Here is a 16,321-nt window from a genome sequence, read left to right on the forward strand (position 1 = left end):
ACAGGCCCTGCACACTGAAGAAACAATAATCGTGCCATAATCTGCCAGACAAATTATGTTTATTATATTATTAATATAGTTTTAAGCTTTAAAGACACATTGCGATATAATAACACCATTCAGCCTACAAGTGGTCATAATACTCAATATAGTCTCAGAACTGGTTCAAGTCCCAGACGAGCCCACAACTCTTTAGTTTGACTGCTGTCGTATATTTATCAAGTATCAAGAGCTGTGCTGGCAAATACCCACAAAGTGTTGTGTGTAGTGCCAGTGATTTAACACTATTTACATTATTTAAATCAGTCATGTACTCTTTTAAAATGGGTTTTTGTGGGGAGTTTTTCCTTTTGCAAATCGAGGGTCTAGAATAGAGGGTGTTCTATACTGTACAGATTATAAAGCTCATTGAGGAAAATAATATTGGGTTATATAACTAAAATTGACGTGACAATATACTGCCTTTCTCCAGTGACCCTATAGAGAACATATTTTATCCATGGTAGCATGAAACATCTCCAATAAACTGAACAATGTATTGTGTCCAAATTTACATCCCCACATCTTCTGATGAACTTTTGAACCCACAGCTTGAGGAGAGAAGTCAATGTGAATAATGTCCAATACTTTCCTTGTTAATGGGGGATTTGTTTCAACCTTCATTACTTACTGTGATGATAATACATCGAGGTACAACCTGTTTGGCCAACTACTCACGTTATTATGGCAGATGTATTAATACTCTCAGTGTCTGCAGTGTTTCATTTTTATTCCCCGAAGAAGACATTTTCAGTCGGGTAGAAAAGAGATGAAATCCTTCCTGACAAAGACCAATACTGCAAATTAATTTGGTGAAAGGTTGTTGACAGCTGGTTGCATTACTGTTGTATGATTCAATACAAACCACGCAGCAATTTAATATGGCCTAATGCCATAAGGAAGAGGATAGTGAACAGTTTGTTTCTGCTGTAATAATTCCTCACGATACAGTAATAAACTAATATAAATGTTAATCTATCACAGGTCAAGAGTCTGCTACTGTATGCAACAGATACTATTTTTCTTTCACCTATTTTATTTATTTTCATCAGTGGTCAAACAACATGGGAAGGTAAAATGACATGAATTGAATAGAATACAATAGAAGTAAGAAAAAAGGGATTTGCCCTTATTCAAAAAATGAATGTAACCATCTCTCTCTTCATCATCAGCACTTCAAGCTGTCAGTCTCCTGATCATGAACTACAGATTAGAAGTTCACACTCTGTGCCCTGAGCACACTCCAGTCATCACTCTCCATTATGTTTGCAGGCCCGATTACCACCAAGTGTATAGGACGCCATCTCAGATCACATGGCAGATTTGCACACAGTTGACAGTTTTTTTAGGTACACCTACAGTAAAACCAATGCAGTTTTTAAACAGTTGTAAGAGGGTTGAGTCAGCTTTAAGGTCATTTTGGATTGTTTGTGCTGTTGAACTGTGTTGCGCCATAGTGTCATGTATTTTGTCCACCCCTTTTATGTCAATGAGGATAGACTAAATATTAGTTTTAGCTACGAGTACATAACAAACTGGCCACTGAGTGTACATGTTATGTTCCATGCTTTTCTTGTTGTCATGAACTACATAGTTTGAATGATTTGAACACCATCATGGGATTTCTATTTACAAAATACCAAATGGGAAACACACACTGTACAGTAGTGACTCTCAATGCCCAGGTGGTGAACTGGTAATAGTCCTCACAATGTTGGGAACATCTGACAAGAACTGATTATTATGTTGTAATATTGCAGCTGTTTGGTTATGTTGTAAAACATGACCAGAGAGAATCTTTTAAAGTAGACTCAGTCTGGTCACAGAGGAGGTTAAGTATAGAACAAGTCCAAAAAAAGGGCTTTGGTGAATTCCTTACAAAGTCAACTATAAATATTTCCAACAAAGTTTGAAATACACACTCAATTTGTTATTAAATACAACCCACTACTAGACCATCAGATTTATTCAAACTTCACCTAACATCTCATCACCGGAATTAGAGATTAAACCACACAGACAGAAGTACAAATCATTTTTCTCCGGGTTCACAAAGTCACAGATGTCTCTTTGCTTTAGAAATGGGCTGTTCTTAGTACTGCTGGAATCCCACTGACATATTAATCGAGGTCACCATTACATCATGGGAATCAGATCCAGATAAATGAAAGACCAGCTTACAAAAGGTATGAAAAACACATCACAATATTTCATTACTCTCCAGCTGTAATAGTTAGAAATGTTGATGAAAGCCCAACAATGAGACATTCAAACAGCAGCCACAATTAAACAGTGCCTCCCTTTGCTGTGCTGCTGCAGTTTCCTACATAATGTGTTGAATGTGCTGCCCACTACTGTTTAATAATAACACAGGAGAAACATACACTCAGTTGGCAGTTTATAGGTACCGGGCTCAAACAGCCACATAGATAATATTGTGTCCAACCCATTTGTAATGTCTATCATATACCAGAGTTCTAAATATAAAAAAACACCATATAAACAATTCATCAGCACCATAAACTACATTCTCCAAACTAACCATAAAGTTGAATCAACACCTTTATATAAAAGTATGATTTATAACTATTTTAGACTGCAGTAGTTTTAGCTTGGTGGACCTGATAAACTCAGGTATAGGCAGTGTTGCCGTCTTTGTCAAACATTAAAATGGCAAAACTCCTCAGAATTAGCAATACTGCTACAAGTGTTTAAAACATTCTAAATTGCAAATGGAAATCTGTTCCCGTGGATAAATTGGGATCCATATTCATATAGTACCTGCACTAATAATCACACATAGCTACTGATAGCGTTGATGATTTGTGGGATTGTTCATCACTTCAGGCCCAAAGTCAGGATTTTAAATAATCCTAATGTAAAAAAGTACTTGTGTGATTTTCCTTTTTTTTGAATGATGTGAAGTCCATCATCATATTTGACGAGCCTGAAGTGAGCAACTCAAAACCTCACTAGATGGCGCTGTTCTCAACATCCTGATGGGACGGCCTGTTTGCATCATTGATGATGGTCCAACTGAATGTCTACTGTGCTCTACAAGGAAACCAACTCAACAGACACACTTCCTTTTTTGAGATATTTATTCTTAAAAATGAGTCGGGGATCTTTGAATTGCTTCACATGTATCAGTCCTGACGTTCGCCACCTCCCACGTCAGAGAATTCATGCAGCTGTGTAGTACGCCATCAACGCTCTACGGTGATCCTACTAGTTTAAAGCTTTGTCACAGAGAAATCAAAAGCTGCGATGGTTTTCAATATATTGATATGGATAATAATTGCATAGGATAATAGCCATGCTGTACAATACACATGATTATAAAACAATATGTTAGAATGGTTAGTACATATTTCCTAAAGTCGGTCTAAACAGTTTTTCATTATCTTCAACATTTAAGTGCATCATATCATATGAATAGTCTTTATATTATTGGTGATCTGATACATAGTTATAGAGATGTAATACATACAGTAAAGAAAATCTTATTCAAATTTAGAGGGACATTGCAAAGCCCTTAAAATGCAATAGATATTTTCTGATAAAATGATATGCAGTGGTATGATAAAACTGTACACAACTGTCATACCCGCTTATGGTGGCATTTCATTTACATTGCCAAGTTTTGTTTTTCCTCTAGAACACACAGTACAGATTATCTAAATGAAGCCACTCCCAGAGAAAAGAGGGAAAAAAAAGCCGTATCTGTATCAAACAGAAGGTCAACATCTTGCATGCATTATTCTAGAAGTAGTAAAAATGTAAAATTAGTGGATAAGAGGGAAAAAAAAATAATCTCTAATGTCACAACTGCATGCAGCAACAATGGTTATAATGTTAACAATTTCATATTCCATATTCGCACCCTCACACAATAAAATCATAAGGCATGCCTCACTGAACTCCTCCTCAACCATACTAGTAGTGGCAGATACATCCTCTTTACAACCGGTATGGATTCCCTTCTTGTTTACCTTCATATGGTCGATACATGTGTAATGAAACCTGCAAATAAAGAGAACATTCAACTCATTAGAGCAGACTGACAGTAGTCTTATTTTGGTTGAGCGCTCAGTGATAAGATCATATGGTGGATCATATTGTAACTTGTGGCCACAGGCTTGTCATACATATTCATCATCAGGCATCCTGTAAATAATGTAATACTTACTCAGCAGACAGGCTGCTCAGTTTGTATTCCTCTGGCGGAGATTCTTGTCTTTGTGGTTGTTGGTTGAATTAGTTTTGCTTTAGCAGGAAGAAAACAACACTATCAGTTCATACCTCAAATAAACTATATTTATCAACTAAAAACACAAAAGATTTGCTTTCCTCTGTTTTACGTCATTAGGTCACGACACCTCGTGATGGACTTTTAGCCTAATTTCTGTCATTTTACAGCGTGCATACTAATTCAATTTAGAAAAAAAAGAAAATCGTTGATTAAAGGGGCACTTCACTGATTTTACACACAGTTATTCAGCCAGTGAAAACAGTTGCATGTCTTCTGTGGCTAAGGGAGCTTTATAAAGTCTGAGAAAAGTATCGGGTGGAATGCGCCTTTAATCAACACTGGAAAAAAATACTTTGTTCGGCTTTAGTGTACACTGAATGAACACAAATTAAACTTTTCACTCTGGGGGAGTATAGCAGACCTATACACACTATAATGTAGTTGTAAGCAGCTATAACAACATTTCTAAATGTTTATTAATGTTAAGTATTTGTCAACAATTATAAATTCTCCTTTGAGATGTATTTTATAATTACTACAACTGTGTTTTACTACATCATCATTTATTTTCTTTTTATACACCAGCCTCCTCATGGGTGCCCATGGGAGGAGGTATAGTTGTTGACAAATATATTAACACTTATTCCTGCTTACAACTGCATTATAAACCATTTATTAAATGTTTGCATACTGCGTATGTTCAATAACATGGTAAGTTAAAGAAGTCATTCAAACTTTTTAAGTCTTAGAGCATCATGGGCAGGGCTTCACTCATCAGGACAATTCAGATGATAACTTGTCATTGACGGCAACACATGTCCGTGCTTGACTTTTTATATTTCCCTGGGATTTATATGAAGGCAGCAAAGCACTATCGCATGATGCTCACAGATATTTGGGACACAGATTTGGGGTGTACTGCACACTGAGCTCTATAGACAGTAGGGAGTGGATGCATCATGACAACAAAACACACGTTATCAAGTTAAACACAGATAAGTTATTGGAGGTAAATTGTTTATACTTACACTGGACCTGAAGGGTCATCATCTGAGGCAACAAGGGAAAATATGGAGAAATGAAGACCAAAAAATAAAATAATCGCAAGAATGTTGCACACGTTGATGAAGTGAAACTGTTTTTTTTTGTTTTTTTTTACAAAAAGCACAAAGCATTAAGAACAGCAAGTTGTGACTGACACATGATGCCCTTCAGGTTTACACAACGTTTTATGTTAAACTGTACTGCATGTGCAGATCGTGCTATAAACAATAGGCTGTCATGCCGCAGGAAAAAAACACCACATGATGTCACTCACAAAACACAGAGAGCAGTTAAATCCAGCACAAGACCACATTAAAACAATCACATACAGGCAAAATTCAAATTGAAATAAATGCTGTTGTCATGCACAGACAGGCAGCGTTCACAAAGAACAGCTGTTCACTCAAAGAGATTAGTGAGGAGCAGCTCCATTAATATCAGGTAATAACGTCATTAAAGCAGTGTCAAGCAGTGACAGCAGAAATGACTGATTGTGACTTGCATGCCGTCTCACTGCTGCGGTTTGATGCAAAAACATGAAGTTACCGTTTGTAAATAAAATCTTAAAAACTGAAGATTTAGAAGGGCATTTGACACTAACATTGAGGCTAAACAGAACCGTGTACTGTCCTGTGAACTGGAAAAAGATGAGGCTGAATGCTTATTAATATTCATGAAGCATGCAAAGTCTCACACTTACCACAAACATGGTTTTAGGTTATGCAATATGGGGAGAAGGGGAACAATCTGTTAAAATGTTTAACAGCCTAAGCTAACCTACGTAAAATATGAAGAATCAACATTTCATGTAAGAATTTGCTGAACGATTCACGCCATCCACATCCATTTTGTAAGACTGTGCGGATTCTCAAGGTGACTTAAACACCCTGTAATGTACCATAATGACAATATATTTCTCAAACTGACTGAATGTCACAGCTCTGAGCTGTCAGTCATTCGCTGCACATTGCATCTGATCAGCATGTGACAACATCAAAATTCAGTTTGGGAGGAAAAGGTCATCTAAATACCATTGATCCATAATTTATGATATAGCTTGACTCAGTAGTATTAGAAAATCCCCAGGCTGGCATACACAGATTGTATAGCTAAATGACGTGTCTCGTGGTTAAGCTTGCAGCAGCTCGGGTACGGCACGAGGTCCCTGGAAAGCCGTTAATAATTGAAACTGTACTTCACTGCAAAACTGCAGTATCGTATTTCTCATGAATATTAAATGCATGAAATTGTCCTGACACGGTGCGACCTCCTGCAACAGTGTCTGCCTGTTGGGTCAACCTCGTCCAGACTGAATTATTGAATGCAGGCACAGCACAGTGTCAGGTGACTCTGTTAGTGTCTCCTGCTAAAGAATGACTTAAGCACACAGCTAAAAATAAAGTGTGCCTTCTTTAATGGTCGCCTGATTGCCAAACACCGCACCGAGAGGGGTTCGGGATGAAAAAAAGACTTAACGGGAGAGATCCATGTCAACTCCGAGCAATAAAACCAGTTTCTCCTCAGATATATTAAAAACACTGGAATAATAACAGTCCTAAGCGCCACCGCTGGTGACTCACCGTCTTGTAAATCATCTGGCTTCTTACGCTTCTCATAAACAACGATGATGACGATCAGGATGATGATCTCGGCCAAAACCCCCAGAAGAGGCCATAAGAAAGCCAAGTGGCTTCGAACCCTCAGCACGATCTTCTCGTCACGGCTGCCGAGCATGTTGGTGGCATTGCAGTGGTACTCGCCTGGATCTAAGGCAATGTCCAGGTTCAGAATGTGGAGCTCGGTGTAGTTGTCTCTGCTGCTAATGAGGAAACGTCCGCTAGAGTTGTCAATTTCCTATTTAGGGAGAAGAAAGGAATGTACTTAATAATGTTTAGGATCGACAGTGGTTGTTTTTACATGGAAACTGTTGCTTTTATATTTAGTTAAGGTCATGAGGTTTAAATACACTACACAGTATTTCATGCTATATTACAGCACCATGTAAGGACTTCATATACTGGCTCCTAAATTTCATTTATGTTGACTATATCAGGGAGTGTATATTCGTGTCACATACCCTGGGAATGCCGTTGTCTAACTTACGCCAGGTCCAGACCGGGTGAGGATAGCCCACAGACTTACAGTAGAGAACAGCAAGTTGGCCCTCGTTCTTATTCTCACTGCGCTTGTGGCCTGTAATGTCAGGAGCAGCTAAAACAAAATAACAAAGATCAGATATTATAATACATTCAAGAAATTCACAAAATAAAGTCTTACAGGTCAACTGTGGATTCAGTGATTCATAATTGTAGGTATAGTAAAGAGATTAAATGGGTTACAAATGTGTGCTTTTCATTATTTTAAGTAGAAACGGATAATAAATATTATATATATTTTTATTGCAGCTATTGTTTATATAATAGTTAAGTAAGCAATGCTTATGGAAAACTACATTATCCAGGCAGTGAAAAGCTGCATCACTGTGTTGAGATCATAAAAATGATTAAGATAAGTTAAAATAATCCTTTATTAGTCCCGCAGAGGGGAAATTCACAGGATCACAGCAGCAAAGTGGACAGTGCCACAAGATACAGAGTAAAAAACAAGAGCAACAAGTAACATAAATAAGTAAATTATTATTTACTCATTGAGTACTTTTCAAGCCAAATGCACAAAGCACTTCCCCGATTTAAGAAGATGACAGAAAATATAATTGGCATTAAAACAGCTGCAGGAGGGTCAAATATTGCAGCAAACTATATTGTAATAAGTAGAGAAACACAAAAGAAATAAAACTCACAACTTTTTTAAGCCATGATCAACAAAGGGAAGACCCACTAACTTCTGAGCGAAAAGAGGTGAAATATAAATATTTCATTCACAACATTTCATCAATCAGGATCATGTGATCCAATTTAACATCGAGCTGCCTGTAGTAGTCTGTGTTTTCTGTATATTATAAATCTGCCTGGTCTGTAAATCTTGTTTCATAAAATCCAATTTTCCTCCATAGCGATGCGTGTAACAGCAGAAAAGGCTGACCAGATTCTAACGTTGAGACATAATCCCTGGCCATCAGACAAACAAGACACCATCTGCTGCCACTGAGCCGGGCATTGGTTGGATGGAGGTGTCAAGGGCGCAGGCTGCACCCCCGGGCAGCTAGCAGAGCCGTTTGAAATCACAGGTCCTCACATGACAGCGCTGCTAGTGCTCAAGGCCATTCGGGGCCATTTTTAAATCAGGGGCATCTCTAATGTGGCCTTGAAACTGACAACAACAACAAAAAACGCCTGCAGCTCACAAATCAACACCTACATTTAACTTCTATGGTGGCGTTTGCTGGAGGAGCCATCTCGAAGGTGTAGACACACATGTACCATCCGGCGGCATCTCCTCTTGGTTTCTTCAGCCTGCAGAGCAGAAACACACCTCACGTGAACCCACAACAGGCTTAACTCTGTGTTTAACACACACACACACACACACACACACGCACACAGAAGTTGTATAAAGTTTTCCGTGATGCCTACTTGTACTCAGTGTTCCTATTTGGGCTGCGTGTTTCCGGGATCTCCTCCCCGTTCTTGATCCAGTAGCTCTCCTCGTGCACACTGTGGGCGCTGGTCAGGTTGCACTGCAGTGTGTAAGAGTCGCCTTCCACAGGAAGTGTGGCGTGTTCAGAGGTGGAAATGGACGGCTCTGTAAGAGAGACACAGATCAGCTTCAGGACAGAAGTGATGTTTGCTGGGACGCGTGGGTGGAGGATGTAAACGCACAAAGGGTTCGGACAGACGCCACAGACAGCCACACTTTATACAATATCGCACAGGAATAGAGTTGTGAAGTGGGAGGAATTATTTCGGGCATCCAGGGTTCCTTAAGTAGAAGTAGTCATTTTCTGTGTTGGTAGGTGACTGGGAAGTGGGAGCTCTTCCAAGGTTCGGCTGAAACTCCCTCGGTTGAATCATCAGTACAAAACATGGCCATCTGTATTAGAAAATATCTGGTTCTTTAATAACACATTAAGCTACAAGCTTGTGTGCATTCAAATTTTGATACTTTGATACAGAAACAGTTTGGTCAGTGCCAAAAAAGTGTTGATTAAACACCCAAATTCAAGCATGTTTTAATTTTAAATCTAGATTTCAGATTCTGGTACAGAATAGTTTGTGGTGAAAGAAACATCTGTATTAATATAATTATACATTATAGATAAGCATGACACTGATTGTTTGCTGCTGGTGAGCAAACAACAAACAAGTGTTAGAAACACAGAAATAATGCAGATTAATACAATAAAAAATAAGAAAATGAAATTGAATATAATGTTATACAGTTCACAGAAATTAGAGGATGAGAGCTAAAGGGAGAGAAAAGTAAAGTAAAGGGGAAATGGAGACGGGGAGGAGACTGAAGGTTGAAGGATGTACTGAACCAAGGGATGAGGACAAAATACTACTCAGCTCACTGCTGGTAAAAGTACATAAAGACTATTTGGTGGTGTTTTTCTTCTGGTGGAGGATGGTACCGATGGAGGAAGCTACAGACCCTCTGGAGAGGTTTGAGGGAGGCTGGATCACACAGGAACTGCAAAGTTTGGTTGCTAACGGAAGGGAAGAGGGTGTTTCCTCTACAGTGACCACTCACTCTGCAGCACCGTTATAGTGGCCTGAGCACGGATCCAGGTGGTGGCTGGATTTTGGTGCAGGTCGTTACGTCGCGGGTCATTGCTGGCTCTGCACTCATAGGTCCCAGCATCGTCCAGCGTGAGATGAGAGACACCCAACACGCTCGCGCCGTTGGAGCCGTAGGCCGTGCTGATGGACACCCGCCGCTTACGGGCGCCGTCCCACAGCTGCCTGAAGGAATCGACTCGGTTGATCTCAGAGTACCACCACTGGATTTCTGGGGTGGGGTTTCCCACCACGTCACAGTACAGCTCAAAGGTGTCGCCCGTGAGCTTAGTCTCAGAAAATGGGGATTTCACAAAGCCCGCTAGTGGAGGTGGTGGAGGTTTAGGGGACAGCATGTCCAGAGATAAGCCCCCCCCCCAAAAAAAAGGAAAGCAGGTGGAGGATACAAAGGCAAGACAATAACAGGGTAAATTGAATGGGAAGAAGAAAAGGAAAGACAAACAGAAAAAAAGATAATATGAAATAATAATGCAAAAAAAACACTGACAGACAAATTATCTTAAAGTGAAACAAATGTTGATTTAAGTAAAATGGAGAAGAAGAAAAAATAGTAGAAAATGTAAAAAATCTTAAACCCCAAAGTCCCAAACTCAATTAGGTATCATAGAAGACTTAATTTACAAAAGTGGAAACAGAACATTTTGGCCATTTTTAGCATTTAATTGTTGCTGATTAATTTTGTTTTCAATCAACTAATAGTTTCAGCTCCAACATACAACACAAAACCGTCAAACACAAAACAGTGAAATCTGCATCAAACCGTCCATCAGGAACGGCAACATCAACATTTTTGGTAAGAGAGAGAAAAGAAAGGCAACCTCAGATCTGCCTAAATCATTATTGCTGCTATTTCTAGGAAGCTTTCATTCAAGTCCGCTGGGACGTTGTACCGAGGTGGCTCTCACTTGATTTTGTCCAATTAATGACATCGTATAAATTTGTGTCGGGCTCGCACAGCACTCGCATCTAAAAGTCCTCCAAGTGACCGTGTCATTTTCAGTGCATCTCGCCTGTATAATGAAAACAACATTAGTGCTTGTTTATGTAACATAAAGTAATGGGACACAGACACCGGGCAAATGTATACTGTTGATTTTACTGGATTGAAATGTCTCCCTCTCTGAACTGAAAGCAAGACAATTGATCACGGCTGCACAGATTGGACGAGGAGGAGGAGGAGGAGGAGGAGGAGGAGGGGTTGGCTGTAATCATAAGCATGGTCTATATGCACATTGAGAGGAGATTTATAGAAACTGCAGCTTTGGGTCTCTGGGGAGCGTGTGGGCGCATGGTGATGGACCCCCTCCGTTTCCATAGAAGCACTCTATGGCAACAAAGTGGGAAAGAGGAAGAGACGACCAACCAGACCAGGCAGATCATCACGAGGCAGAAAGACATCATAACCCTGCTGTACAGCCCAGAACTGGTACATCAAGACCAGAACATCTACTGTCAGCACAAATAGATTCCTACATACACACTCAGCTGCCAGTTTATTAGGTACCCCATATTAAAAAACAATGCAGTCTGATACAACAGTCCTGCAATAAATCCTCCCTTCATGAAGGCTATATTGTTGAATCATTGCATTATACTGACAGGTGTTCATTATTTAGCCTCATTGATACTGTTGTGTGTGACTGCATCAGTCTTAGCTAGGTGTACCTAATAAACAGGCAACTGAGTGTTTGTAAGTAGCAGTAAACAACCGGACTGGGTCTGAAAACTAAAACCAAAACCTCAGCTCTTAACACAGAACTGCTGAGAGACGGTTCCTGCCACCTCGGATAGTGTGGATGTGTTAAAAGTGCTGAGCGAGTAGCGTTGTACTGCGCACACACACGCGCCTAAATGACATCACTCATGTCAAGTTGATGTTAGTTTAGCGTTTTGTTGTGCGTGTCTCACGTGTGTGATCTTAGAACTATGAACGTTGCATTGCACTATTCTTCTTTTTAATACTTAATTAATCTTAAATCGTCAACATATTGTTAAGCTTTGAATGTGCTGGGCTGCTACTAAGTGATCATTTTCTTTTTTCCAATTCATCCATCAATTTTTTAAAAGCAGGCTTAAAAACCTGTTATTTTCTGCTGCCTTCTTATGCCGTTCATCACTTTTACTTTTCATTTCTATGTTTTCTTTTTTTGTCCACATGTCACACTTCATTAATTCAATATTTATTGTTTCCAGATTGTTTTTTGACGTTTAAATGTCTGTAAAGTTTATTCATTCTGTGTTTCTATATCCATGTTTTAAGCTGGATTTTGTTTATTTTCTTGGTGAATATTTGGAAGTGTGTGTGTAATAAAACCAAAACCAAAACCACACAGTGTTATTTTCACCACCTTAAAGCTCTATCTAGTGAAAATCATTTGCATCATCATTTATAAGACTGTAAAGTACTTCTCTCCAATCAGACACTTTGATGTTTTCGTGAGGACCAATCAAAATCTGCCTTTCAGTCAAATGACACATGAGAGCTTATCATTTAAAGCTTCTGCTGTATGGTGTGTTTTATATACTTCACTTGATGAACTCTATGTTGATTACAGAACGACCTAAAACCTTTACGCCTCAACTTTATTCTCATTCTATATTATTGAATAACATATGCCCTTAATATTTAAATTATAAATGTAAGTAACCAATTATTTGTCAGGATAATTGCACTCTGACCTGCTTAAACAATAATAGGAACACAAGACTGATCATTTCCAAAAACTCATTAATGGAGCAACAAACTCCTCGGTTTGCATTGATCCGTTCATTAACTGAGACCTGCATTTAGAGAAGTTTTTGTTGTGGCTTGTGCGTGAAATTTCTAAATAAAATAGTTTGAATGATGTAAACTGCCTCCTTGGTAAAAGCCACCCTACTTCAGGTCAAACTCAAATCCTTAGGGAACTCTGGCGGGAATAGCTTCACAAGTGAGCAGCCATTAGCAGATAAAAATGGCTTCTGTGATGAGGCTGCGCCGCTGTGCTGTTATAGCCTTACCAGACTCAACTAATAGTATCAGTATTTAAAGTATACTGTGGCATTCTCTGAGCCATCCATCCTCTCTGGAGTTGAAGAAGATAAGACAAATTCACACTTAGTGTCAGATAAAAAGGCATTACATTTAAGCAGAACTTTATCCGCTGGCGTGCTGATTGAAGAAGAGATGTAATGAGTGGGTGTGCAGTATAGGAGATGTGTAATGCATGGTCAACTCAAGAGAAGGCCCGGGCTGAATAAATTCTCACTTACTGTTACACAATGTTTGCTAATCAGACTTACAGCATCCACCACCGAAGACTCAGCTGAGACGGGTTTACACTGTTTGGTGTCTGTGGTGGGGGGGGGGGGGGGGGGGATTTATGAGCAGAGGGGTCAATTGGACAAGTAGAACCGTGCTGAGAAATCAATTCCATTCTGCAGTGCAGTACATCTCAGCGAAGAGTTAACAGATTCACTGTTGCAAGAGGACATTAAAGCCATGGTGTCAGTGCAGCATCTCCGCTCTAAAAATAGAAGCATGCAGCAAAACGGACCGGTGCCATTTACAGCACTTCTGAGGTCCTACATCTAATGACATGTTGTGCTCGGTCACAAGGGCCTGGGCTGGTGCAGGGAATGATCTCACCCTGTAGGAGGGGAATTTGGTGCTGGATACTGAATTCCTGAGCCACGTACATCCTGACATACCTGAGCCGACCCACGCGTGACAAACAGCATGATCATTGTGTGAGAACCAATCTCTAAGGAGAGCAGGGCAGGTTTTGAACTTCAGTGTGACACCATTTCCCTACATCCACCTTCTGCTATCCCCCCCCCCCCCCCCCCCCCGACCTAATGAGCAGAACTTGTCCTTGCTGCAATCAGCAACCGCTCATGTACATGCAGCGCCACACTTCAAAGGACATTTTAGGGACACGGGCCTGCGCGTGGCCCACTTTAGCCCAACGAATAAACCAATTATGCATTGACACTTCATTTCAAATGCACAGAATGCCAAACAACAGCGCTTTATTCGACTAATAGCAGTTTCTTACAGTGCAACGTTAAAGGGATTATGTAATGAAACCTGGTTGCTGGTGCGATACTCGTGATGGACAACGTTCTTAAGAAAAGACACGTCTTGCAATGATTAATTAGAAATGCCCCACTGCAGAAATGCAGGCGACATCCCTCCCTAAAAGCCCCGCATTTTCGCCATGACGTGAAATGAACCACCGTGTAGTTTTCTCTAAGAAGAGCTCGGTTCCTACCGTTCTGGGAGGAGACAGACTGCAGCATCAGGGCTCCAAATATCGCCACCGAGAAGGACATGACTGCAGCTCTTCGTTTGCCAGGTATCATCTTCGGAGACTGGCGGGGGAGCTGGAAAATGCCGGTAGGACCGAGCGCTAAGGTGACCTGAGCGGGATGCGATGATGCGGGACGTGGATTCACCTCAACACACTCCAATGGTATCACGCAGAGACAGAAGTGTCGCTAGGTAGACTAGCGGGAGCCCGTTACTGACTAGTTACCTGTGCGGCTCTCTGCTGTCAGCCCGGTGCAGCAAGGGAACCACCTTTTTTTTTCTTTTTCTTAACCACCCGTTTAATCTTAAATCCCGCGAGATCTTGGAGGAGCGCAGAGACAAGCGGTTACATTCACACAACGTCCCATCATAAAGTAGAGCAGAAATCAATTATATTAAAACAGACAAAATGGACGCTATTATTTCTCCGCCAGGTTTTTTGACATTTAACAATTAAACCCCAATCAGGAACGAGTGATTCTCAGGTAATGATACAGCTGTAACGGCACGCAGAGCTTTACAAACCGCTATGGGCCTGAAGCTGTGGGTCAAGCAGTCTCTCAGTCTGACATAAGCCCTGACCTTAACAGCACCGAGAGCTTTAAGTAGTAATCCTATTTCTCTTTGAACTAATGTAGGGTAATGACAGCCTCACGCACCTTTGACACAGTGTTACCTTATCCCTAAACTAAATTGAGCCTGTTAAGTGGCCTAAACATACTTTACTGGTGGTTATTGTCATTGGAATAATTTCATACTCATCGCTGTGATTCTTATATGGATTCTGTGCAACTCATTGTAACAACACACATCATATGTAACATTACAAGGATCATCAGACAGGATAAAGCAAAGTGAACAAACTGGAGAAGAGGCCACTGATACTGCAATACTGCATCCGTTCCACTTAATTGATACACCGAGGTACAGAAGAAACACAAAACGCAAAGGTATATGGAGGAGGCAGAAGAACTGCAGTTGTATTGCTTTAAAAAGTGGTATCTAAACCATAATCATCCTTTGCTTTTTTAGTCTCTTAAAGAGCTTATGATGTTGACCACTCCTGATTCAGATATTTCTGTTATTCTAAAATTGGTTTCGTATCGTTAATTAGAGTATATATTTTATAGTTCTGGAGAAGCTTTGGGCCAGCTCCTCAACTGAGTTCATAAAAAAGTTGTTAAAAGTACTTGCTTTTATGTCATGATTTTGGGTTTAGATTCCATACATTTTTAGATCAGGTTCTCTTATTCTTTCTTGCAGTTAATTTACCAAGACTTTTCCAGATCAGATTCTCATTTCCCCTTGCATCATTAATTACTCAAATTAAAACATTTAGCTTTAGCCTTCGTTATGTTTCTTTCTATCTTATTTCGAAGGGATGTAAACGGTGCTTGTCATTACTATCTCGCGCTCTCATTTGTCACCAGAGGGCGTCATTGAGCCATGGTAAAGGGTTCTTTTGTCTTGGTTTGTATTGCACCTTTTTTCTAAAGGAGGACTTTACTTTGTTAATGGTAGTTGTAGTGACCCCGTTGCTTCCCAAAAAAAGGTCACCACGGTTACATTGATTCTAGTCTTGGTGAATTCTCAGTATGAAGTGGACTCGTTGAAGACACTTGAAAACATAATTCAGCAGGACTAGGGGAGTGGCGTAACCATGGGAACGTGACATCATGTTGGGTTTAAAGGAGGTGATGGCAGTGTTCGGGATGAAATGTTTGTGAGAGTTGAAATAAACGACGACAGAGGTGAGCAGCCAAAAAGAGACACTTGTCGACTCGGTTAATCCCTGCACTCCTACAATATGATGATTGTTTGGCTACATTACAATATTTGATCAATTAGCCAGTTAATAAGGCCCATTTCTATAATGCCAGATTAGGCCCAGATTTCCCAGATTTCGCCAGATTAGGCCCAGATTTCGATGGAAGCTCGTTGCGGTCGATGGTGGCACGGTGATCGTCTTGCCATCGATTGAGGCTCGGTGCGGTGATC

At 40.2% G+C, this 16,321-nt stretch overlaps 1 protein-coding gene across 1 annotated transcript; it reads right to left on the bottom strand.

The window, feature by feature from the left end:
• Positions 1-4,244: 4,244 nt before the first annotated feature.
• On the bottom strand, positions 4,245-14,376 carry LOC306698892 (neuroplastin-like; the record flags this gene model as incomplete). Its single annotated transcript, XM_079163387.1, has 8 exons — positions 4,245-4,305; positions 5,320-5,341; positions 6,916-7,189; positions 7,413-7,546; positions 8,654-8,748; positions 8,869-9,037; positions 9,986-10,333; positions 14,286-14,376. The coding sequence occupies 8 exons, from the start codon at positions 14,374-14,376 to the stop codon at positions 4,245-4,247; spliced, it is 1,194 nt and encodes a 397-aa protein (XP_079019513.1).
• Between the last annotated feature and the right edge of the window lie 1,945 nt (positions 14,377-16,321).

This window comes from Pholis gunnellus (genome assembly GCF_910591455.1).
Source record: "Pholis gunnellus genome assembly, chromosome: 7".
In the NCBI taxonomy this organism is placed as follows: domain Eukaryota; kingdom Metazoa; phylum Chordata; class Actinopteri; order Perciformes; family Pholidae; genus Pholis; species Pholis gunnellus.